General features: G+C 42.4%; 1 protein-coding gene across 1 annotated transcript in view; it reads left to right on the forward strand.

Moving 5' to 3' along the window:
• Nucleotides 1–1,199: 1,199 nt before the first annotated feature.
• The window catches only part of RRN3 (RNA polymerase I transcription factor RRN3), a gene marked incomplete at its 5' end in the record, with an annotated part of 34,082 nt that continues 11,923 nt past the window's right edge, over nucleotides 1,200–23,358 (forward strand). The window contains 12 exon segments of the mRNA XM_014587077.2: nucleotides 1,200–1,305; nucleotides 3,811–3,867; nucleotides 8,827–8,857; nucleotides 8,860–8,912; nucleotides 9,011–9,140; nucleotides 9,584–9,643; nucleotides 10,265–10,328; nucleotides 11,115–11,184; nucleotides 14,701–14,799; nucleotides 15,691–15,783; nucleotides 18,748–18,886; nucleotides 21,968–22,098. Of these exon segments, the coding sequence (XP_014442563.1) occupies nucleotides 1,200–1,305; nucleotides 3,811–3,867; nucleotides 8,827–8,857; nucleotides 8,860–8,912; nucleotides 9,011–9,140; nucleotides 9,584–9,643; nucleotides 10,265–10,328; nucleotides 11,115–11,184; nucleotides 14,701–14,799; nucleotides 15,691–15,783; nucleotides 18,748–18,886; nucleotides 21,968–22,098 (1,033 nt within the window).

Genomic DNA, 23,358 nt, shown 5'->3' on the forward strand with positions numbered 1-23,358 from the left:
GAGGTTCCGGCGGCTTCCTTCAGTTTGTCTGGGACAAAGCTAGTGGAGTGTGACGGGAGCGAGGGGCACGGGGCCGGCGCAGGTTCTCTCCTCACCTGGTGGTGGAGCCCACGAGCCTCCTCCGCCCCAGAGACCCCCGTTCTCCCCCGGGCTCCCTGCTGGCTTCCCACGCCTGGGTAGCGTCTGTCCTGTGCTCCTTTCCCCACCCGCTGCTGCTTCCAGATTTGGGAGGGATTTTCAGCCAAATACTGTCACTGATGGCAACTTGATTGCTAAAGATTTTTTGTGGTTTAATTGAAATACGTTTCGGGGGGCTGGCAAGTGGGGTGGCGATTGAGGCGCTGGACTCCCACATGGCTGACAGTGGTACAAGTCCCGAAACTGGCCTCCCCCCCCCCTCGCTCTCTCTGATCAAAGTGAAGAAAAATAATAAACTAAAAATAAAATAAATAATTCTTAAAAAAAAAAAAGAAACATGTTTTAACATATACACTAGTATACCAGTTTATCTTGCTCACCTTTGAAAATCCTCAAAGTTGTGCCCCTATGGGAGTGTCCTCCATGGGACACTGGGGTTTTAGCTGTCAGAGTCGGTAGTGTCTGTCTTTACGCTTGGCCTAATGTCATTCACTGTAAGGCCCTGGGTCCTAGTAGTCAACCCAAAGGCACTGACATCCTTGCTCTCAACAGCACTTACACTCTGGGTGTGAGGGAGAGACACAGTAAATAAGTGCTTTGAAATAGAACAGGGGAATGGGACAGGAAAGGGAGAAGCTTTATGGTGGGCAAGGCCTTTCTGACATTTCAGCTTCAACTTGAATGAAGACAAGAATCCAGCCATATATGGATTTGGGGAAAGTGTGGTTCTGATGGAGTGAACATCAAGTGAAATGGGAACCAGCTTGGCAAGTTTGAAGTTAGAGTAAATGGTTGGAGATGAGGTCAGAGGAGGATGCAGGGGTCAGGTCAACGCAGGAGCTGGGACACCACAGTAAGGAGTTCGGATTTTTATTCTAAGTGCAGTGGAAAGACAGCTTTTGAAAGATCATTTGGTCGATGAGTGAAGAATGGGTTGTTGAGGTAGTAAGAGTGGCAGCGGGAAGACCTAAATGATGTTGGTTCAATAAAAATGGGCTATTTTAATGGGGTTTTATTATTTTTGTCCTGCACTTAATAGCGTGGTAATCTTGGTTTTCCAGGATTTCAGATATGCTTGCACTGGAGAATGATTTCTTCAATTCCCCGCCAAGAAAAACTGTTCGGTTTGGTGGAACTGTGACAGAAGTTTTGCTGAAGTATAAAAAGGTAAGAGGAGATAAAATGTGAAGTCTGATTCTTGTTAGAGCCTTAGCCTTTTTTTTTTTTTTTAAGAATTATTAATTAATTAATTATTTTGAGAGGTTTTTACTATAGGGCGTGTGCGCTCGCCAGACAGACAGAGAGTCAGAGAGACAGAAAGCGAGAAATCACCTCCCAGGGGAGATGGCCACGCCACAATCCCTTCTCCTCCGTTCTCCTCTCGGGATCTTGGGCACACACACACCCGGCGTGAGTTTAAGCCACTGGGTCCAGGATTCGAACCACAGTCGACTACGTGGGAGTCCAGCAACATAGCCATTACACTAACTGCTGGTCCCAGAATTATTCATTTATTTTTTATTCTTCAATTTGAGCAGAGACGGAGGAGGGAGAAGGGGAAGAGAGGGGCTGTGGGTAGGAAGCAAACTGCCAGGTTCAGGACCTGAACCACGGTCAGCCATGTGGGAGTCCAGTGTCTCAACCACCACACCACCTGCTATCCCTCATAGCTGTTATGTTAAAGAACAGAAGATGTCATAAGGTGAACTGAAACATCAGTATTCAAATAAAATATCTAATAATGGCTCAAAAATAAAGTATATTTTTAAGCCAGGGTCTTGCCATATCATGTTTCTTCTACTTCACTTTCCTGAGTAGCTGAGACAGGCACACAGCATAATACATGGCCTACTTTTTTTTTTTTTTTTTTTTTTAAATAAATTTCCTTAGCCACTCCTTTGGAACAGTAAACTAGGTCTGTAAAAATAAAGATATTTTGGAGCCAGCAGGTGGTGTGGTGGTTCAGGTGCTGGATTCCCACGTGGCCAACCATGGTTTGAGACCTGGACCTGGTGGCTTGCTTTCTCACTTTCTCTCTCTCTCTCTCTCTCTGTTGAGAGCACATGCGCTATATAGTTAATGTAAAAAACAATAATGATAAATTAAATTAAATAAATAATTAAATATATTTTTCCCCATTAGAAAAAGAAGTGATTCTACTAAATCTCCGTGGTAGAGGGACAGTATAAATGACTGTGCGTTTATATGTGGGGTCGTCAGAAAAGTCATAATGTATTTTTTCTGTTTTTCTGCGTAACAATGTGTCATGACTTTTCTGGCGACCCAATATATAGCATCCATTTATACCACTGTGTATGAATTGGCAATATATTATAGATAAAAATTATATATTAGCTTATTACGGTGTTTTCTTTTTTCCTTTTTTTTATTTGAGAATTCTCAGGAGTATCAGTTGTCACATTAAAATGTCAACACATAAGTATAACTAATTGTCATTTAGTTAATTGTCATTTTGGAAAGATTTGCTTATTTATGTAATCCCATTTGTTGTTATTAGTTTTTAATTTGACCAGAGAGGGCCAGAGAGAGAGAGAGAGAAAGGAAAAGTGAGAAAGCAAGCCGTTAGGTTCGGGATTCAAACCACAATCGGCCATATGGGAATTCAGTGTGCTTAACCACCATGCCACCTGCCAGCCTCAAGTTAATTGTTTTTAATGAATTGTCATTTTCTTTTTTCCAAGCCCTCCCCTACACTAACATTAATTTCTTTTTTTTAAGTTTTTTTTTGCCATAGGGTATATGCACTCACCAGAGAGACAGAGAGAGACAGAGAGGGAAAGTGAGAAATCACCCCCAGGGGGGCTGACCACACTGCAGTCCCTCCTCCATTCTCCTCTTGGGATTTTAGGCATGCATGCACGTGTACCATGTATGGTTTTGAAGCCACCAGGTCTGGGATGTGAACTGTATGGTTGGTGATGTGAGATCCAGCCACCTTAACCACCATGCCACCAGCTTGTTTTTCAGTTAAAAAATAAAGACCAAAAAAATTGCCAGGGATGCATGTGCTCACCAGGGAGGGAGGGAGGGAGGGAGAGAGAGAGAGAGAGAGAGAGAGAGAATGAATGAGAGAATGGACAACCCAGTGGGGTGTGTTCATGCTTCAATCCGTCTTCCTCCATTTCTTCACCCTGTTGGGATTTGGGGCACCCACGCACATATGCCTGCAGTGTTTCTTGCTGCCAGTGCTCTAATTTGAACTGCGCAGTCAGCCTTGTGGGATCTGGCTTTCTTAACCATCAGGCCAGCCCAGCCCAGTTTTTACATATTTTTAGTTGTTATTTTATAATTTGCAGTTGAGGGGGCTGGCGGGTGGCATTGGTGTCTAGGGGTGCTGGGCTTCCACATGACTGACCGCGGTTCAAGTCCTGGACCTGGTGACTTGCTTTCTCAGCTTGCATTCTCACTTTCTCACTCTCTCTCTCTCTCTCCCCCGCCCCTTTCTGGTTCAATTAAAATAAATAAATATATAAATAAGTAAATTTCAATAAAATAATTCTTTGGAAAATAATTTGCAGTTGGCAGGTAAAAGTTACAGTTTTCTTTTTGTAATTTCATTAGATGTTAAAATACAATTAAAAGTCCTGCTATTAATATTTAATGGGACACCAAAGCAAGAATAACTTCATTTTCTTCCCTTTTCTTGTTAAGGGTGAAACAAATGACTTTGAGTTGTTGAAGAATCAGCTGTCAGATCCAGACATAAAGGTAATTAACTGTGTGACCACTAGCCAAGTCATTACCGCCATGGATCGTGCAGACATTGCTGTGCACTCTCCAGAACTTGCTCTCTCCGTATCCCATTTTTCCTTAATCCAATGGTTTGCACCCAGGGGCAGTTTTACCCCCAGGGGACATTTGGCTGTGGCTGAAGACATTTTTGCTTATCATAGCTGGGAGGAGGGGTGCTGCTGCTCTCTAGGGGATGGGTGACGGGGTGCTTGTAGGCATCTCAAAATACACAGGGTGCTGCTCTCCCCACACACATAGCCAGGAATCGTCCAGCCCAGATGCCCACCACACTGAGATTGGGAAATGCTCACTAATCCAACTCATCTCTCTCCAGGGCTAAAACAAAAATAAAAGCACCACTAATGATCAGTTGGACTTCAAATTGCTATTCTTTTAGCATATCCAAGGTCATATAGTAAGAGCTCTCTAAATTTTGTTTCCCTATCTTCTTTTACTACACAGTTTTGGAAGAAATATTCTATACCATGGGAAAGGTCATGAGATCACCTGGGGTAAAATGCTGACTTTGTTCTCCAGTGTGGGATCTTGGGCAAATTGTTTAATCTTTATGTTTCTGTTTTCCTCTCTGGAAAACAGTAGAGGTTTTTTCTTTTTTTAAGAGGTTTTCGCTATAGGGCACGTGCGCTTGCCAGAAAGACAGAGAGAGACAGAGACAGAAAGCGAGAAATCACCCCCTGGGGGGGTGGCCATGCCGCAGTCCCTTCTCCATTCTCCTCTTGGGATCTTGGGCACGCATACTCATGTGCCCGGCGTGAGTTTAAGCCCCCGGGTCTGGAACTTGAACTGCGGTCGACTACTTGGGAGTCCAGTGACATAGCCATTACACTAACTGCTGGTCCCAAGTCCACTATTCTCAAATCACTGTTGTAGTTACCCTCCCAAAGGTTATCAGTGGTTCTTCCAGGCTGATTTCAGTGGACTTTTGTCTGTGCCTCCTATTAGTTTTTTATAGCTATAAAACCCTGTGGCTACCAGCTTAAAATTTTTCAGTGTCTCTGATCATTCATCTTTAATCATTCTCTCCATAGGTGGTGTTTCTTCAATTTTAGATTGATTTGGTTTCTAAACTTGACCCTTTTCTCACTCTAGAGATTCATCCTATGTAATCGCCTTACACCCTCAGTGCCTTTTTTTTTTTTTTTTGGGAGAGTTTTTCACTGTGGGGGAGTTTTAAGCCACCGGGTCCGGGACGCGAACCGCGGTCGACTACGTGGGAGTCCAGCGACATAGCCATTACGCTAACTGCTGGTTCCCCACCCTCAGTGCCTTTGAAATGTTCTCTGATAACTCCTAAATTTGGATCTATAGCTCAGATTGCGGTGGCAGGCTCCAAACTTGTTTCTTCCTCCCTTCCTCTCTCCCTTACTTAAAACAAAAATTATCTACCTATTTTTATTTATTTATTTATTTATTTATTTATTTTGAGAATGGGGCATGTGTGCTTACTGGAGAGACTGACAAAGATAGAGAGACAGAAAGTGAAAAATCACTTCCCCAGGGGGATGGCTACACTCTAATCCCTGCTCCTCCACTCTCGGGATTTTGGTCTCGCATGTACACACACCAGGTGTGTTAAGCTGCCTGGTCTGAGATTCGAACCACGATTGACTACATGGGAGTCCAGCAACGTAACCATTATGCTATCTGCTGGTCTCTATTTATTGTAATTTTCAAGCTGCCTGGACTACCATGTGAGAATCCAGGACTCTAACCACCATGAAACTGCTGACTCCCCTTTTCTTCCCTCTATGGGGCATTGTGTGCTTGCCAGAGAGAAAGAGAGAGAAAGACAGAGACAGAGAGGAAGCATTCCCTAGAGGGGATGGCTGTGCACAATCCCTTTTCCTCCATTCTTCTCTCAGGATTTTGGGCACATGCACACAAGAGTCTGGCATGTTTTTCAAGCTGCCACGTCCAGGACTAACTGCTTGGTCGGCTATGTGGGTTCCAGTGCCTTAAAGAGCACACCACTGGCTGGTCCCCAAACTTGTTTCTTAACTGCCTGCTGCATGTATTGATACAGAATTTTTGCAAGTGTTCCGAACTTAGCATATCTTAAAAAAGCTCATTGTCTTCCCCAGATCCATTCCTTCTAGAGCCTTTATGTGCTTAACTGTTTATTTCTTACTCAGTTCTTTTTACTTATTATTATTTTTGGAATTTGCCATAGGGCACATACATGAGAGATAGAGAGAGAGAGAAAGTAAACCGCCAGGTCTAGGACTCGAACTACAGTCGATCTTGTGGGAGTCCAGCATCTTACCCACCAAGCCATGTGCTGGCCCCTCTTACTCAGTTCTTGAGTAGGAACTTTGGAGTCTTTCTGGACTTTCTCACTCATATCTACTCATTTGTTCCAAGTCCTTTGGTGGGAAAAATCTGTCAAGGCTTCCCATTTTATTGGTGCTCTCTTATCTGGATTCTTTCAGTAACCTCTTGCGTGGTCCAGTCCTCCTGTCACATAGTTCTCCCCTTTCCCCTGATTTGTACTCATCAGCATAGCCTGACTCAGCTCTCTAAAGCACTGTCTAAGCATGTCATTCCCCTGCTAAAAGCCTTGTGTGCTTAGGGCAAAACAATGGATCAGCTTATCAAGGCCTGCAATGTATTTTTCATGTTCTATTTCACTTTTACTTTATTCCCTGAATTTGCCACTTCTTTTCATCTTTATACCTTTGCTTGTGCCTTTTCTTTTTTCTTTTAGGTTTTTGCCATAGGATGTATGCTTGCCAGAGAAGAGAGACAGATACAGAAAGGGAAAGTGAGAAATCACTCCCCAGGAGGGATGGCTATGCCACATCGTTTCTCCTCCATTCTCCTCTCAGAATTTTGGGCACGCACATACACGTGCCTGGCATGATTTTCAAGCCATCAGGTCTGGGACTTTAACCACAGTTGGCCATGTGGGAATTCAGCTTCTCTAACTACCACACCACGTGCCTGCCTCTACATGTGCCTTTTTTTCTGGCCATGGGTCGGGGGGGGGGGGTCCTCTGTGTCCACATTATTTGCTGTTTATTTGAGCATGGGCTCTGGCTACCTTGCTTCCTCACTAGCTGGGTGAACAGGCAAGTTCACTGCACTTCAGTGTCCCCATCTATAAAATGGGAATCGGTGGTACTTAGCTCATGGAGTGGTTGTAAGGAATAAACGATTTAATTATGAGGGTACTTCAAAGAGTCTATGGGAAAATGAAATTAAAGTACAAATCAGTTTTGGTGCAAAATGTTTTGAAACCTGTGCAGAGTGTTTTATTATTTATTTATTTTTAAGGAGAGGTTTTTTGCTATAGGGCATGTGTGCTTGCCAGAGAGACAGAGGTAGATAGATAGATAGATAGACAGACAGACAGACAGATAGCTAGAGCGATAGAAGGATTGACCCCACGGTTGGCCGTGTGGCTTCTAGCACCACAGTTCAGTTTGTTAATGACTCTACAGCTTGGGCCTATACGCCCTATTAATAGTCCATTGCTGTAGGTGTGACTCTACATTACTTCTTTAAAAAAAGAATAATTTATTTATTACTATTATGACTATTTTTACATTTGCTTTGGATATATGCATTCACCTGAGAGAGACAGAGAGAGAGGAAAAGTGAGAAAGTAAGCTGCCAGGTCCTGGACTTGAACTGCCATCAGCCATGTGGGAGTCCAGTCCCTTACCCACCACGGCCACCTGCTGACCCTGACACCATATTACTTTCTTTTTATGTGTCTGACCTCTGCTGGGTTTTAATGAGCATTAGTCACTTTCTTTCATAAATTAGGGGCTTCTTAACAGTTTTTTCTTGTGTCTGTTCTATATATACATGAGTATAAATATTATATTTATTTTACATAACTGGTATTTTGTATTCTTTTCATTTAGCAGTTTCTTGTGTCAGTAAAAATTGCTGTGAACAGTGATTTTATTGCTCTAAAAGTATTTCATGGAGTAATGGAACCATCAGTTATACAAAACACATCTTAATACATTTAAACCCAGCCATAGACTGGGTTTACACAAAGTTGTATTTATTGGGCCAGCCCCATAGCCTAGTAGTTTAAGGAGCTGGATCCAGCATGGCCAGCTGTACTTTGAATCCCAGCCTCTGTAGCATGAAAAACATGCCAGGCGTGTGTGCTTATGTGCTCAAAATCCTGACAAGATGGAGAAGATACCCCCCTGTGAAGAAGGGACTAGGGGGTATTTACTGCCTCTTCCTGTGTGTATGTCTGTCTCTGGTAAGTGTACATGTCTCTGGCAATTAAAAGAGAAAGAAGGGGACTAGCAAATGGTGTAATGGTTATGTTGCTGGACTCCTACGTAGTCGACTCCAATTCAAGTCCTGGACCTGACAGCTTAAAACTCATGCCTGGTCCTCATGCATGCATGCCCAAGATCCTGAGAGGAGAAGGGAAGAGAAGGGGTTGCAGCGTGGCCACGCCAGGGGGTAATTTCTTGCTTTCTGTATGTCTTTGTCTCTCTAGCAAGCACATGTGCCCTATAGCCAAAAAAAAAAAGAGAGAGAGAGAAAGAAAGAAAAAGTGGAGCTGACTGGTTGTGTGGTGGTTGGGGCAGCTGGATAAGTGTGTAGTTCAAGTCTCTGACCCCTGGTCTGAGGGACATGGTATGGGTATGTGTGCATGTAAAGTCCTCAGAAAATGATGAAGGAGAAGGGGTTGCATCTTCACTATCCTCCTCATGAAAGCCCACATCCTGTAGCAAAAATATAAAACAAAATTTTAAAATAGGGAAGTTTATTTGGACATGGTTTTCTATTTGATAACCAGTTTGGTTTAATTACAAGTTTGTGACTTTTTCCTCCAGCTTAAATATTATTGATAGACATTTAATGCAAGGTAGGTATAATTTTCTCTCTTACCTTAGAGGATTTGTGATTTCTAAAGTACTTTTCTTTGTTTATCTTAAGGATGACCAGATCCTTAACTGGCTGCTAGAATTCCAACCATCATGTACTTGACAAAAGACTTTGAGCAACTTATCACTATTTTGTTGGTAAGTTCATTATTTCTCAACTGCCTGTATGTAATCTCAGTAGTTTGAAAGTAGAGTATATCCGTAAAATGCTTGTTACCTTTGTCTCCCAACTTTAGAGGTTGCCTTGGCTGAACAGGAGTCAAACAGTGGTGGAGGAGTATTTGGCCTTTCTTGCTAACCTTGTATCAGCACAGACTGTCTTCCTTAGACCATGTCTCAGCATGATTGCTTCTCATTTTGTACCTCGTAAGTGTTACTCTTTGCTTACTTGTATTTTTCTTTTCTTTAAAGAATTATTTAATTTTATTTATTCATTTATTTTAACTTGACCAGCGAGAGAGACATACACACACAGAGGGGAAGTTAGAAAGCAAGCCTCTAGGTTCAGGACTCGAACTGTGGTCGACCACGTGGGAATGTCCAGCACCTTCACCACCATGCCACTTGCCGACCCCTGTTGCTGTAATTTTTAGGAATTGGGATTTGCTTTTAGTGAGTTTCAGACAAAATTTTGTACTCGTCAAATAGTATTTAGCTGTTTAAAAACTATGAAGTTGCCTTATGTTTTTTCAGATTGAAAATTCAATCATTGTACTAAGTTTGGAAAGTGGATAAATATAGCCATTTTGTATAGCTGTTCTTTATCTGGATCAATGACAGAATACCATATTTTCTTTTTCCCTCAAAAGCCCGCGTGATCATAAAGGAAGGTGACATAGATGTTTCAGATTCTGATGATGAAGATGACAGTAAGTATAAAAAAGGATGCAGTGAAGAGTACCTCTTATGTCTTAGAGGAAGCATGCTGAATGATAAAACGTTCTAATAGGTAGACTGTAACAAATGACAGTCTTTTTTTTTTTTTTTGGGGGGTTTTTGCTAAAGGGGGCTTGGGCTTCCCAGCAGAGAGAGACAGAGAGACAGAAAGCGAGAAATCACCCCCCAGCGGGGATGGCCACGCCGCAATCCCTTCTCCTCCATTCTCCTCTCAGGATCTTGGGCATGCATGCACACGCGCCCGGCGTGAGTTTCAAGCCACTGGTTCCGGGATGCCAACCGTGGTCGACTACATGGGAGTCCAGTGACATAGCCGTTACGCTAACTGCTGGTCCCCACAAATGACAGTCTTCGATAGAACCTTTTTGTTATATTTAAGCATTAATATGCAGTTAGCTGTCCGAAGTGCATAATTTATATAATTTGTCCATTTAGTCTTAATTGATGGTTAGTGGAGAAAATTCTTAAGATTATTATTTCTCTGATTGATTATTCAGTTTTGGTTAGCAAACCTTGTTAGCTTTGAGTGAACAACTTTTTCAGTCTCCATTTTTGTTTTGATGCTTATATTCTCAACTTCTCTCAATTTGTAGATCTTCCTGCAAATTTTGACACATGTCACAGAGCCTTGCAAATAATAGCAAGATATGTCCCATCGTGAGTATATTTTTTTTACTTACTTCAAGTCATTGTGTTTGATTCTCAAGAAAATGATAATCAATTAGTAGAAAAATATAAAACGTTAATAGCATAAAAACTTGAGTTGTGTGCTGCATGTTTTTGTATCCTATTGATGATACATCACATTTTACAGATAATACTATTTCTGTTTTCTTTTCATTGTCTTTTTTTTCACCCCCCCATTGTCTTTAATTAATTTTCAAAACATATATGCAAATTCTCCCCTAGATTTTGTATAGTGGTTGGAATTTTGCTTTTATCTTCAACAGATACAATATCCAAAAAGTTTCAGTGAGAAACTCCTGTGTGTGTTTGTGTCATGCCATATGAATAAAAATTGCAGTTCTAAGAAAAGCTTTTCAGGTTTGTGGGTTACTTCGGAGGGGTGGACTTTTGCAGTTCCCTCTGTAAGTTACTATCTGTTAACTTAAGAAAATCCAAGTTGATTTATTTTTGCCCCTTTAAAAGTAACATATATGAGAGAAATATTTGCATTTTAAACTTAAGCTTTGTTAAACTTTTATAGGGAAAAAACCTTTCCCTTTGCTTTGCTGTTGACAGCAAAGCTAATAGAAGCTTATTTTCCCCTTTGTCAGTGAGTCTCTGAAGCGATACTGTTAGTTGCCTGATACTGTTAGTTGCCTGCGGCATTCATGTTTGACCCCCGGATGTATCCATGTTTCCTCTTAGAATGCGGATACCTTCCTAGAAAGTTCATTTAACATGGATTGGTTGAATTTATTATTACTATTTTTTCCATAGGACCCCATGGTTTCTTATGCCAATACTGGTGGAAAAATTTCCATTTGTACGAAAATCAGAGAGAACGTTGGTAAGAAATCTTTGGAAAGTGCAGAAAAGTTGTTTTGTGTGATTTTGTTTTAGATGATGTTAGGTCATTTTCATAGAAGTTGTTTTGTCTTGGGGACCAGCAGTTAGCGTAATGGCTGTGCGCTGGACTCCCACATAGTCGACCGCGGTTCGAGTCCTGGACCCGGCGGCTTGAACTCACACCGGGTGCATGTGCGTGTGTGCCCAAGATCCCGAGAGGAGAATGGAGGAGAAGGGATTGTGGCGTGGCCATCCCCGCTGAGGGGTGATTTCTCGCTTTCTGTCTCTCTGTCTGTCTCTGTCTGGTGAACACACACCCTATAGCAAAAAACCTCTCCAAAAAAAAAGTTGTTTTGTGTATTTCAAACTCATGACTAAGAATGTGACTCAGATTCTTTTCTTAGCAGGTGACTACTGGGGATTCCCAGTGGCTTTTTTTCTCTGTTTATTGCCATGTGCAAATCAAGGTCAGAGTTCATTTCAGAAATACCTTAGAGGTTTACTGCTTACACAGATAAGAATTACTGGAATAGTAGTTGGTTTGTTCCTAATTGTAAGTAAGCCTTACCTGAACATGAAAACTCATGCTTCTGTAGATGAATCCTGTTTAAATTTTTGTGTAATATTTAGATCATCTGTGTAGTTTTCAACAACTAATAGTGCTCGTTTTCCAAACTTTTTTTTTTGGAGAGGTTTTTGCTATAGGGTGCGTGCACTCACCAGAAAGACAGAGACAGAGAGACAGAAAGCAAGATTGCAGCCATGCCGCAATCCCTTCTCCTCCATTCTCCTCTTGGGATCTTGGGCATGCACGCACACACGCCTGGCGTGAGTTTAAGCCACCGGATCTGGGACTCCAACTGTGGTCGACCACATGGGAGTCCAACAACATAGCCATTATGCTAAGTGCTGGTCCCCCAAACTTTTTTTTCTTAAATAAGGTATATTACATATATTAAATAAGTAGTTAATAACTTGTGCTAATGGTCATTATATTCTGCTTCCAGTGAAATATTATAAACCACTGTGTTTTTTAAGAAGGCAGATGCATAAATCCTCAATGATGTTAGAGAAATGAATCTGGCAACATACTAAAAGAATTACGTGGGGCCAGCAGATGGCGTGATGGTAACGTTGCTGGACTCTCCCATAGTTGACCATGGTTCGAGTCCTGGACCCAGCAGCCTAAAACTCACACCAGGTTCATGTGCGTGTGTGCCCAAAATCCCAAGAGGAGGGATTGTGCAGTGTGACCATCCCCCCACTGCCCCCAGGGGAGATTTCTCACTTTCTGTCTCTCCAGCAAGCACATGAGCCCTATAGCAAAAATCTAAAATATATATATATATATATATATATATATAAACAAGCTAACACAACAGTTTTAGAGCAAGGTGTAACTCTCTGTTAATTAACCCTTATATTTAACTTTCAAATATAATAGAGATTGTTTAGTCCTACTATTACAATGACTTTGAGGATGAACTCCTGTTTAGCATAAGAACAATAAACAGGCCGGAAAGGGCAGTGGATTGGCAGCTCTGATCAGCACTTTGGAGGTCAGTCAATCAAATGAGTTGATTTTGGTAAATCAGTTAGCTTCCTTGGGAAGTTTAAAGTATTTTAAATATACTTAACACCTGAAAGATCAGTTACTACGATACAATGTATCCATAGAATAAAAGACAAAAATCACATAATCATCTCAGTAGATGGGGAAAAGGGGTTTGACAAAAAAACTAATACCTGAATGTTCGTGGCATTATTCATAATAGCTAAAAAGTAGAAATAACTCAAACGTCTACTGCCTGATGGATAGACAAAACATTGTATACCTGTACAATGAAGTGTTATTTGGCAGTAGAAAGGAATGATTTACATTCTACAACATGAATAAACCTTAAACACAGTCTAAAATACCACATATTATATCATTCCATTTTTATGACATGTCTAGAAGAGGCAAATTCATAGAGACAACCAGTACCAGTTGCCTTGGGGTGAGCTAATAGATACAGGGTGATAAAGATGGCTCTAAAGTAGAGGCTGGCCCCATAGCCTGGTAGTTAAGGGAGCTGGAACTCACTTGATTGAGCACAGTTCTAAACCTGGCCCTTTCAGCTTGAAAAACATGCCTGTTGCATGCACAAATATGCCCTGAATCTGGATAGGATGGAGAAATGGAGAAGAGATTGGGGCATGAACACAGCCCATTGTGGGGTGCTCCCCCCGACCTCTGTGTCAGGTGAGCACACGTGCCCTTTGGCAATTAAAAAAAAAGTTCTAGGGGCCAGCAAGTGGTTGGTGGTTGAAGGCTATGGATTCCCACATGCCTGACTGCGGTTCAAGTCCCAGACCTGGCGACTTATTTTCTCACTTTACCTTTCTCTCTGTCTCGTCAAATTAAAATATAATAACAACAACAAATAGAATTAAATAAATAAATAATTATTTAAAAAGAGAAAGTTCTGAGCCTGCCAGGTGGCATGGTAGTTAAGGTAGCAGGATTCCTCATGGCCCGCTTTGTAGTTCAAGTCCTAGGCCCAGCAGCTTGAATAAAACACCTGGTGTGTGTGTGTGTGTGTGTGTGTGTGTGTGTGTGTGTGTGTGTGTACATGTACGTGCCCAAAATCCTGAGAAGAGAATGGAGATGGGATTACAGGGGAGTGAGTTCTCACTTTCTGTCTCCACTGCCAGCAAGCACACAAGCACATGTGACCTATAGCAAAACTAAAAAAAATCGTTCTATAATTGGATATGAGAAAGGTAAAGTGAGAAAATAAGTCGCCAGGTCTGGGACTTGAACTGCAGTCAGGCATGTGGGAATCCATAGCCTTCAACCACCAACCACTTGCTGGCCCCTAGAACTCTGAGTATGCTAAAAGCTGCACACTTTTAAGTGGGTGAATTGTGTGGTGTATCAGTTATATTTCAGTAAAGCTATTTTTTTTTTAAGAATTATTTAATTTTAGGGGGACCAGCGGGTGGTGTGGTGGTTAAGGTGCTGGACACTCCCACATGGCCAGCCACGGTTTGAATCTCAGATTGGATGGCTTTTTGCCATCCCTCCCTCCCTTCGCCCCCCCCCCCCCCCCCCCCCCCTCTCTCTCTCTTTCTCTCTCTCTGTCTCTCTCTAGTCAAATTAAAATAAATAAATAAATAAAATTAATTCTTTTTGACCAGAGAGGGCAAGTGAGAAAGCAAGCCATCAGGTTCAGGACTCAAACTGTGGTCGGCCATGTGGGAGTCCAGTGCCTCAACCACCATGCCACCTGCTGGCCCCAAGCTATTGTATTTTTAAAACACTTTAGAAGTATGCATATTACAAATTCAGCTTACTAGGATTAGTTGGATTATATTGAACATTATACATATAGAAAGAGCACAATTTCTGTATTGTTAGATAGCATTTTTTTGTTTCTTCATTTCAAACTAAAGATTGTATAATTGATATCTTTGTTACATAAATATAAAACTTTTTGTTGAAATGTTTATCTTTTTGTGTTTCATGCTTTAGGAATGTTATGTTCACAACTTACTAAGGATTAGTGTATATTTTCCAAACCTGAGGCATGATATTCTGGAACTTGTTATTGAAAAGCTACTCAAGTTGGATGTAAGTATTGAGTAATCTTCTCCTTGATTTTCATTGATTGACTCTATTGTGTTTGTTCTCTCTACAGTTATGGAGAATCCTATGACTGAAAGAAGCATTATGATTGTGGTTGGGGAACATAGTCTTTGTAAAAGTCTTGTGTATACTTAGGAACGTATGTAATATGTTTACAGAGAAGGTGATGGTAAAGGCGTGAAGTAAAAAAGGCAACATTTGATGGCATGTTAAACAAGATATTTGAAGTGTGAGATACCAAAATGAGTATGTAATCATTCACTTTTGACTTGTAGTTTATTACTTTTTTGCTCAATTGATCGATGGTATACTTTTAAAAAAAAAATTGCCGGTGGGCACTTGTGCTTGCTGAAGCGAGAGAAAGAAGAGATGTGAGAAAGACTCCGTGGGGGTGGGGATGGCCGTGCCACAGTCCCTTCTCCATCTCTCCCTTCAGGATTTTGGACACTCACATGCATGCCCAGAATGTTGCTAAGCCACCGTGACCAGGTCCTGAACAGCGTAGTTGGCCATAAAGCTACCTTAACCACTATACTGGCCCGAGGATATGCTTCTTATGCAACCTGTATTTGAGTATTGTGTATGTAGAAAGAAGTGAATGTGCATTGAAGTTACTGAGGTTGACTTGGAATATCGCGTCTTAGTTTTCACTACTTCTATCTCAGTATGTAGTAAAAGGTTCTGATTTATAAACTTTCATTTTTTTATGACCCAGGTCAATGTTTGATCATACTCATGTATTTTGTTAAAGTGCTTTGTGTACGGTGCCAGTCTGACCTGCAAATTATGGCTATCAGATGAATTTCCAGCCCCAAAATAGTGTAGTTGTGTTTGAATTATAGTCTCTCTTTTTCTTTTCCCTTCGTTGCCATGTAGGTGAATGCCTCCCGGCAAGATATTGAAGACGCTGAGGACACAGCCGCTCAAACGTGTGGAGGGACAGATTCCACAGAAGGATTGTTTAACATGGTCAGCATTTCTTTCTTTCTTTTTTTTTTTTTTTTTAAGAATTATTTTATTTTACTTATCTATTAATTTTAATTTGACCAGAGAGGATCAGAGTGAGAAGGAGAGAGAGAGAGAGGGAAAGTGAGAAAGCAAGCCACTAGGTCTGGGACCATGGTTGGCTATGTGGGAGTCCAGTGCCCTTAATCATGACACTTGCTGGCCCCTTGTTTTTTTTTTTGAAGAGAGATTTTTGCTATAGGGTGCATGTGTGCTTACCAGAGAGATGGAGACAGACAGACAGAAAATGAGAAATCACCCCTGGGGGAAATGGCCATGCCATGCCCCTTCTCCATTCTCCTCTTGGGATTTTGGGCACACATGCACACGTGCCCAGTGTGAGTTTTAAGCTACCTGTCCAGGACTCGAACCTGGTGGACTATATGAGAGTCTAGTGACGTAACCATTTCGCCATCTGCTGGTCCCCATGGTCAGCATTTCTTTATTTTTGGAGGTTTTTGCTATAGGGCACATGCGCTCGCCAGAAAGAGAGAGAGAGAGAGACAGAAAGCGAGAAATCACCCTCCAGGGTGGATGGCCATGCCACAATTCCTTCTCCGTTCTCCTCTCAGGATCTTGGGCACACACCGCAGGTACCTGGAGTGAGTTTAAGTCAGGACTTGAACCGCAGTCAACTACATGGGAGTCCGGGACTTGAACCGCAGTCAACTACGTGGGAGTTCAGCAACATAGCCATTACGCTAACCGCTGGTCCCCCCGTGGTCAGCATTTCTAACAAGGAAAACAGGTGTACAAAGTTAACCATCTCAGAGGATAGGAAGAGGTGGCTAGTGGCCTCTCATCCTTTTTAAGGCTTTAGGTTAAAACCACTAGAATATTTCAACAGGCTTGGAAATGACTCCATAAATGAGTTGTTTGCTGCCTCATATAATCAGTTTATTTCCAATAAACTGTACTGGGTTTGGTGAAGTATGATGGGTCTTCAGAATGTTTGGAGAGAATGCATATTATGGAAAAAAAAAAGCATGGATTTAAAAAAAATTGTATTTAATCAATTTTTTTAAGAGAGATTTTTATTATAGGGCATGGACGCTTATTGGACAGAGACAGAAGGTGAAAAATCACCCCTCAGGGGGAGTGGCCGTGCCACAATCCCTTGTCCTCCAGTTTCCTCTTGGGATTTTGGGCACACGCACATACGCGCCCAGCATGAGTTTCAAGCCACTGGGTCCAGGACTTGAACTGTAGTCAACTATGTGGGAGTCCAGTGATATAATCATTTTGCCATCTGCTGGTTCTGACTTCAAAAATTTTTGCACCAAAATAAGCCAGAAGGCACATGTGTTTTCCATGTGAAGTAAGCATAAAGTAAGCACCCGGTCTGGGGGATGATCATGGTATAGTCTCTTCTCCATCTCTCCCTCCTATGGGGGTGTTGGGGAAGCACACACACATGTGCCTGGTGTGTTTCTCAAGCCTCAGTCCAAGACTCAAACTGCACAGTCAGCCCTGTGAGGTCCAGCCACCTTAATCACCATGCCACTTGATGCCCCCAATTCCATTTTTTCTATGAACTTTTTAAAGTCCCCTTATGTTTCACTATATTCTAAGGTTTTTGGTGTTTGTCACATGCATATTTGTGAGGGAGTGATCCATAGAAAATCATATGAGGTAAGCGTCTTGTTTTACCAGGGTTATGCCTTGAAGCAGTGTTTCCCCACCTGGGGTCAGGTTGAGGTTGACTTCAGTGGCGAGAGAGCCTGAGAAGGGTTCAGGTGCTCTTGGCACATAGGATCAGGGGGCAGAAGGTGCTTAGCAAGGGTATGGTCTCAGCCGGGGAATAGCCACTACCCGATCCCACCAGGAGCTCTGGAGCATGAATTACTCCACAGAGTTGTGACCAAGCTTGAGGCCAGGAAGATGGCCTCTTGACTCCTTGGCAGTCAGTCATTGGTTCTGAGGGGAAGGAGTCCTAGGCAGTCCTGGTTCCTTTATTGCTGAAGGCAGCTCTGGAGAAGAGAACACTGTGAGTTTTTGGTAGCCAACTCTTTTTCTTTTTTTTTTTTTAGGAATCTTATTTTGAGCCAGCAGGTAGAGTGGTGGTTAAAGGTGCTGGACTCTCACATGGCCAGTCATGGTGCAAATCCTGGACCTGGTGGCTTCCTTTCTCTCATTTTAACTTTATTTATTTATTTATTTATTTATTTATTCCATTTGATCAGAGAGAGAGAAAGGAAGCCACCAGGTCCGGGACTTGCACCATGATTGGCCATGTAGAAGTCCAGCACCTTAAACCACCACGCCATTTGCTGCCCCCAGGTAGCCAACTCTTAACATAGGTTGGGGATGAGTACCCTGATGTGGAAAGAGGAGTCTGGCACCAACAGTGGGTACCAGTGGGTGGATGGAAGAGCCTGATACTTGCATGGCCACGTCTGATTGGTCTCTAAGTGAAAGTCAGAAGCTGGTGCTCTGAATCTATGCTTTGGCTTTAAACTTCAGGTAGTTCCGACTCACCCCAGAATGAGAGCCCCTGCCTCAGAAGGTGCCTATGTATTTTCTTTGTTTTATCTTATACTACCATTATGTTTTAATGTTTTGCTATAAGGCACGTGTACTTGCCATGCCACAATCCCTTCTCCAGTCTCCTCTTCGGATTTTGGGCACCCACGTACACCTTGTTTTATCTTTTTAAAAAAATAATTGTTTGTGGGGCCGACATGTGGCATGGTGGTTAAAAACGCTGGACTCCCACATGGCCAACCGTGGTTCAAGTTCCAGACCTGGTGGCTTGCTTTCTCACTTTCTCTCTCTCTCTCTTTCTCTGTCTCTCTCTGATCAAAAATAAAAAATAATAGAAAATAAAGTTAAATATAATAATTCTTTTAAAAAATTGCTTGTGAGGATTTTCCCACTAATCAATTCCACTACATTCTTTAATGTCTATTTTCTTTTTTGTCTTCAAAGGATGAAGATGAAGAAACGGAACACGAAGCAAAGGCTGATCCTGAGCGGCTCGATCAGATGGTCCATCCTGTGGCGGAACGCCTGGACATCTTGATGTCTTTGCTTCTGTCCTACATTAAGGACGTCTGCTATGTAGATGGTAACATCCTGCAGTCATCAGCACAGCCACTGCTTGTCAAATGCCTGCATGTCCCTGGCTCTGTGCTGGGCATTTTGTCATACATTATCTGTAGTATTAATGAAAGTCACTTTGTCGATTATAAGTTTTGAAAAGTTTAGAGAGGTTGGGCTACTTTGCCTATGTTCTGCAACTTGAAAATGGTGGACTGAGATTCCAGCTCAGTTATATTTGCAGTCAGAGCCCCAGATCTTCTCACTGCCTAGTGTATTAAATGAAAACATACTGGATTTGGTCAGTTTTAGGCAGAGATTAAGTTGTACTCATGTGACTAGAGACATTTAAGAACGGCGTAGTAGCCATTGGTACACGGTATTACATAGAATGAGTTAGGAGGGTCTTGGCTTGGTGCCGTCATCCCATCCAGTGTTACACTGTACTAAACAAGCTAATGTGTTTCTTCTGCTTGTGTAATTGCAAGCCTTTGCCTGTGGAAGCACAGAATTTTTTTCTATTCACATTGCTAATATTTAAGAATGAGCTCCAAGACTCAAAATAATATGACTTAAATCTGAGTTGACCATGCTACTATTTTAACTTTTTGCTGTTATGAAAACATCACATGTTGATTAGAGAAAATTGGGAAACTATAGGAAGGGATAAAGACTTCACTGACCACATTCCTTCTATTTTTTTTTAAAGAATTATTTACGTAATTTTATTTATTTATTCATTTATTTTAATTTGGCCAGAAAGAGACATACAGAGAGCGAGTAAGTGAGAAAGCAAGCCACCAGGTTCGGGACTCAAACCATGGTCAGCCATGTGGGAGTGTCCAGCACCTTAACCACCACACTACCTGCTGGTCCCTCCTCCTATTTGTTTTTTAAAGAATTATTTTATTCAACTGTGTTTATTGATTTATTTAATTTTTTCACTATAGGGTGCATGCACTCGCCAGACAGAGACAGACATAGAGACAGAAAGCGAGAAATGACCCCCCAGGGGGGATGGTCACGCCGCAATCCCTTCTCCTCCATTCTCCTCTTGGGATCCTGGGCATGCACGCACACGTGCCCGGCGTGAGTTCAAAGCCACCGGGTCCGGGATGCGAACCACGGTTGACTACGTGGGAGTCCAGCGACATAGCCATTATGCTAACTGCTGGTTCCCTTCAACTGTGTTTATTTTATTTATTTTTTAAAATTTGACCAGAGAGGGACAGAGCAAGAGAGAGAGGGAAAGTGAAAAAGCAAGCTACCAGGTCTGGGACTCAAACCCTGGTCGGCCATGTGGGAATTCTGCACCCCTAACCACCACATGCCATCTACTGGCCTCACATTCCTCCTATTTAGAGAACCATTTTTAGCATTTTGATGTACATCTGTCTTATTTTTTCTATTAGCAAGTCTGCATATGAATTTTTTTTCTTTTTGTTTATGTATCGCAAATGGTTTCTCATACCGTTCACTCTTTAAAACAATTGTTATTGGGTCAGCAGGTGGTGTGGAAGTTAAGGTGGCTAGGTCCTACATGGTCCACTGTGTGGTTCTAGTCCTGGACCTGGTAGCTTTGAAAATCACACTGGGAGTGCGTGTGTGTGTGTGTGTGTGTGTGTGTGCGTGTGCGTGCCCAAAATCCCAAGGGGAAAATAGCGAGGCAATCGTAGCATGACCATCCGTCCTAGAGAATACTTTCTTACTTTCCCTCCCTCTCTGTCTCCAGAGAGCTCACATGCCCTGTAACAAAACTAAAACAGCAAACAAACAAAAACAGTTGTTACTGATCATGTGGATTTAACAGATTTCTTTTATTATTTTTCTTCCCTTTTTATGCTGTTAAAAATAATGATTTGGGGGACCAGCAGTTGGCGTAATGGCTATGTTGCTGAACTCTCATGTAGTCAACCGCAATTTGAGTCCCGGACCTGGTGACTTAAACTCACGCTGGGCGCATGTGCACGCATGCCCAAGATCCAGAGAGGAGAATGGAGGAGAAGGGATTGTGGCATGGCCATCCCCTCTGGGAGGTGGTTTCTTGTTTTCTGTCTGTCTTTCTGGCGAGTGCATGCGCCCTATAGCAAAAACCTCTCCAAAAAAAAAACCAACAGTTTAAGGGCTAACAGGTGGCCTGCTGGTTAAGGGCACTGAACGCCCACATGGTTGACCACGGTTCTAGTCCTGGACCTGATGCCTTGCTTTTCCTCTCTCACTCTGTCCCTCTGGTCAAATTAAAATAAATGAATGAATGAATAAATGTTAAATCTAAAAAATAATTAAATAATAATATAGAGACCAGCAGTTGGCGTAATGGTTACGTTGCTGGACTCCCATGTAATCGACCGCTGTTTGAGTCCTGGACCCTGTGGCTTAACACTCAGCACTGGATGCGTATGCATGTGTACCCAAAATCCCAAGAAGAGAGTGAAGGAAAAGGGATTGCAGTGTAGTCATCCCCCGGGGAGTGATTTCTCACTTTTTGTCTCTTGTCTCTGTCTTTGGTGAACACAAGCGCCCCTTTAGCAAAAATCTCTCTTAAAAAAAGGTAATAGAGGAACCAGCAGTTAGCGTAATGGCTATGTCGCTGGACTCCCATGTAGTCAACCGCGGTTCGCGTCCTGGACCCGGTGGCTTAAAACCCACGCCGGGCGCGTGTGCATGCGTGCCCAAGATCCCGAGAGGAGAATGGACGAGAAGGGATTGTGGCGTGACCATCCCCCCTGGGGGGTGATTTCTCACTTTCTGTCTCTATGTCTCTGTCTGTCTGGTGAGCGCATGCACCCTAGAGTGAAAAACCTCTCAAAAAAAAAAAAATGCCGTTGTACATACATCTTCAGTTTGCTGTGATAATTCCTAGCAGCGGAATGACCAGATCAAAGGGGTTATCTTGGAAGAGTTGTAACGTTGCCTCTTAGAAAGGTCCTGTTTAGGGCATCACGGCGACGAGGGAGGGACCGCATTGTTCTAGCTGTTTGTTTTAATGAGTTTAAGGGGTACCATTATGTTTCTTAATGGGTATGTTCTTTTTAAAAATTGGGCAAATGAAAATAGTAGCTTGAATATAATGTCTTTATAATACTGAAATGCTGAATTTTCTCTGCAGGTAAGATTGATAACAACAAAACAAAGGATTTATATCGCGACCTGGTGACCATCTTTGACAAGCTCCTGCTGCCCACACATGCCTCCTGCCACGTGCAGTTCTTCATGTTTTATCTCTGTAGCTTCAAATTGGTGAGTAAGACTGTGAAACATGATCCTAGCTTGTTTTATTCTGACCCACAACTCCATTAAAAAATGGGTAGAGGGATACCATGAGGTGAGTATTTATTTTTCTTAAGCTCATTTTACTTGTCCCCCTAATTAAAAAGCCACATGGAAAAGGCAGAGGGCAGGGCTCTAAAGATGCCATCCTGCCAGTGGTCCACTAGGTGGTGCCCTTCTCATGAGTTCAAGCCATTCTTTATTAAAATCTCCTATGGGATATTTAACTGTTTATTTTCTGTATGTTCTCAAGACTGAGTCCTAACTGGCCCACACCAACTTTTTTATTTATTTATTTTTTGAGAGGTCTTTTTGCTATGGGTGCATGCGCTTGACAGAGAGACAGAGACAGAAAGTGAGAGATCACCCCCCAGGGGGGATGGCCACGCCGCAATCCCTTCTCCTCCATTCTCCTCTTGGGATCTTGGGCATGCATGCACACATGCCTGGAATGAGTTTAAGCCACCAGGTTAGAGACTCGAACCACAGCTGACTACGTGGGAGTCCAGCAATATAGCCATTATGCCAACTGCTGGTCCCAGGCCCACGTCAACTTTTAAACCCCAAATTTTAAAACTTTAGGGTTTGGCTTTCTTTTGGGGGAGAAGAAATACCTCAGGCTGTACCTTCTAGAACAGTCAAGACAGTATTGGTCATAGATAAGAAAGTTGGACGCCATCTGCCCAAGCCAGTAGGTCTGCCATAACTTTCAAAAAGGAACACATGGGAGAATGCTGAGGTTGTGCCCTTTGTTAAAATGCAACTTAAACAGTCTGTTTTCTTCATGATTAGCATAATTAGACACTAGGTGTACTTTAATACATCTATTTATGGTCTAGTTCAGTGGGTGCAGCCCAAGGCTGGGGGATACTTTGTACTGCCGGGGGGGGGTCATTCTGTGTGCAGCTCGGGCATATGGCTTACGTTGGTTTCCCAGTTCTGGCTGAGTGTCATGACCACTTTAAGAGCCTTTCTGCTCTGCAGATTTCAGGGTGGAGACTTCTTTCAGACCTGGTGAATCTGCCGCAGCAGGGGTGATTTTGGTGCTCAGGTGGGTTTGGGATCCATTGGATTATTTTATACTTGGATTCTTTTGTTTCTCGTAGTACCATTGGAAGGTACTTTTTTTTTTTTTTTTGGAGATATTTTCGCTATAGGGCGCGTGCGCTCGCCAGACAGACAGAGACAGACAGAGAGACAGAAAGCGAGAAATCACCCCCCAGGTGGGAT

Source organism: Tupaia chinensis, unplaced genomic scaffold (assembly GCF_000334495.1).
Source record: "Tupaia chinensis unplaced genomic scaffold, TupChi_1.0 Scaffold000182_1, whole genome shotgun sequence".
Classification (NCBI taxonomy): Eukaryota; Metazoa; Chordata; class Mammalia; order Scandentia; family Tupaiidae; genus Tupaia; species Tupaia belangeri.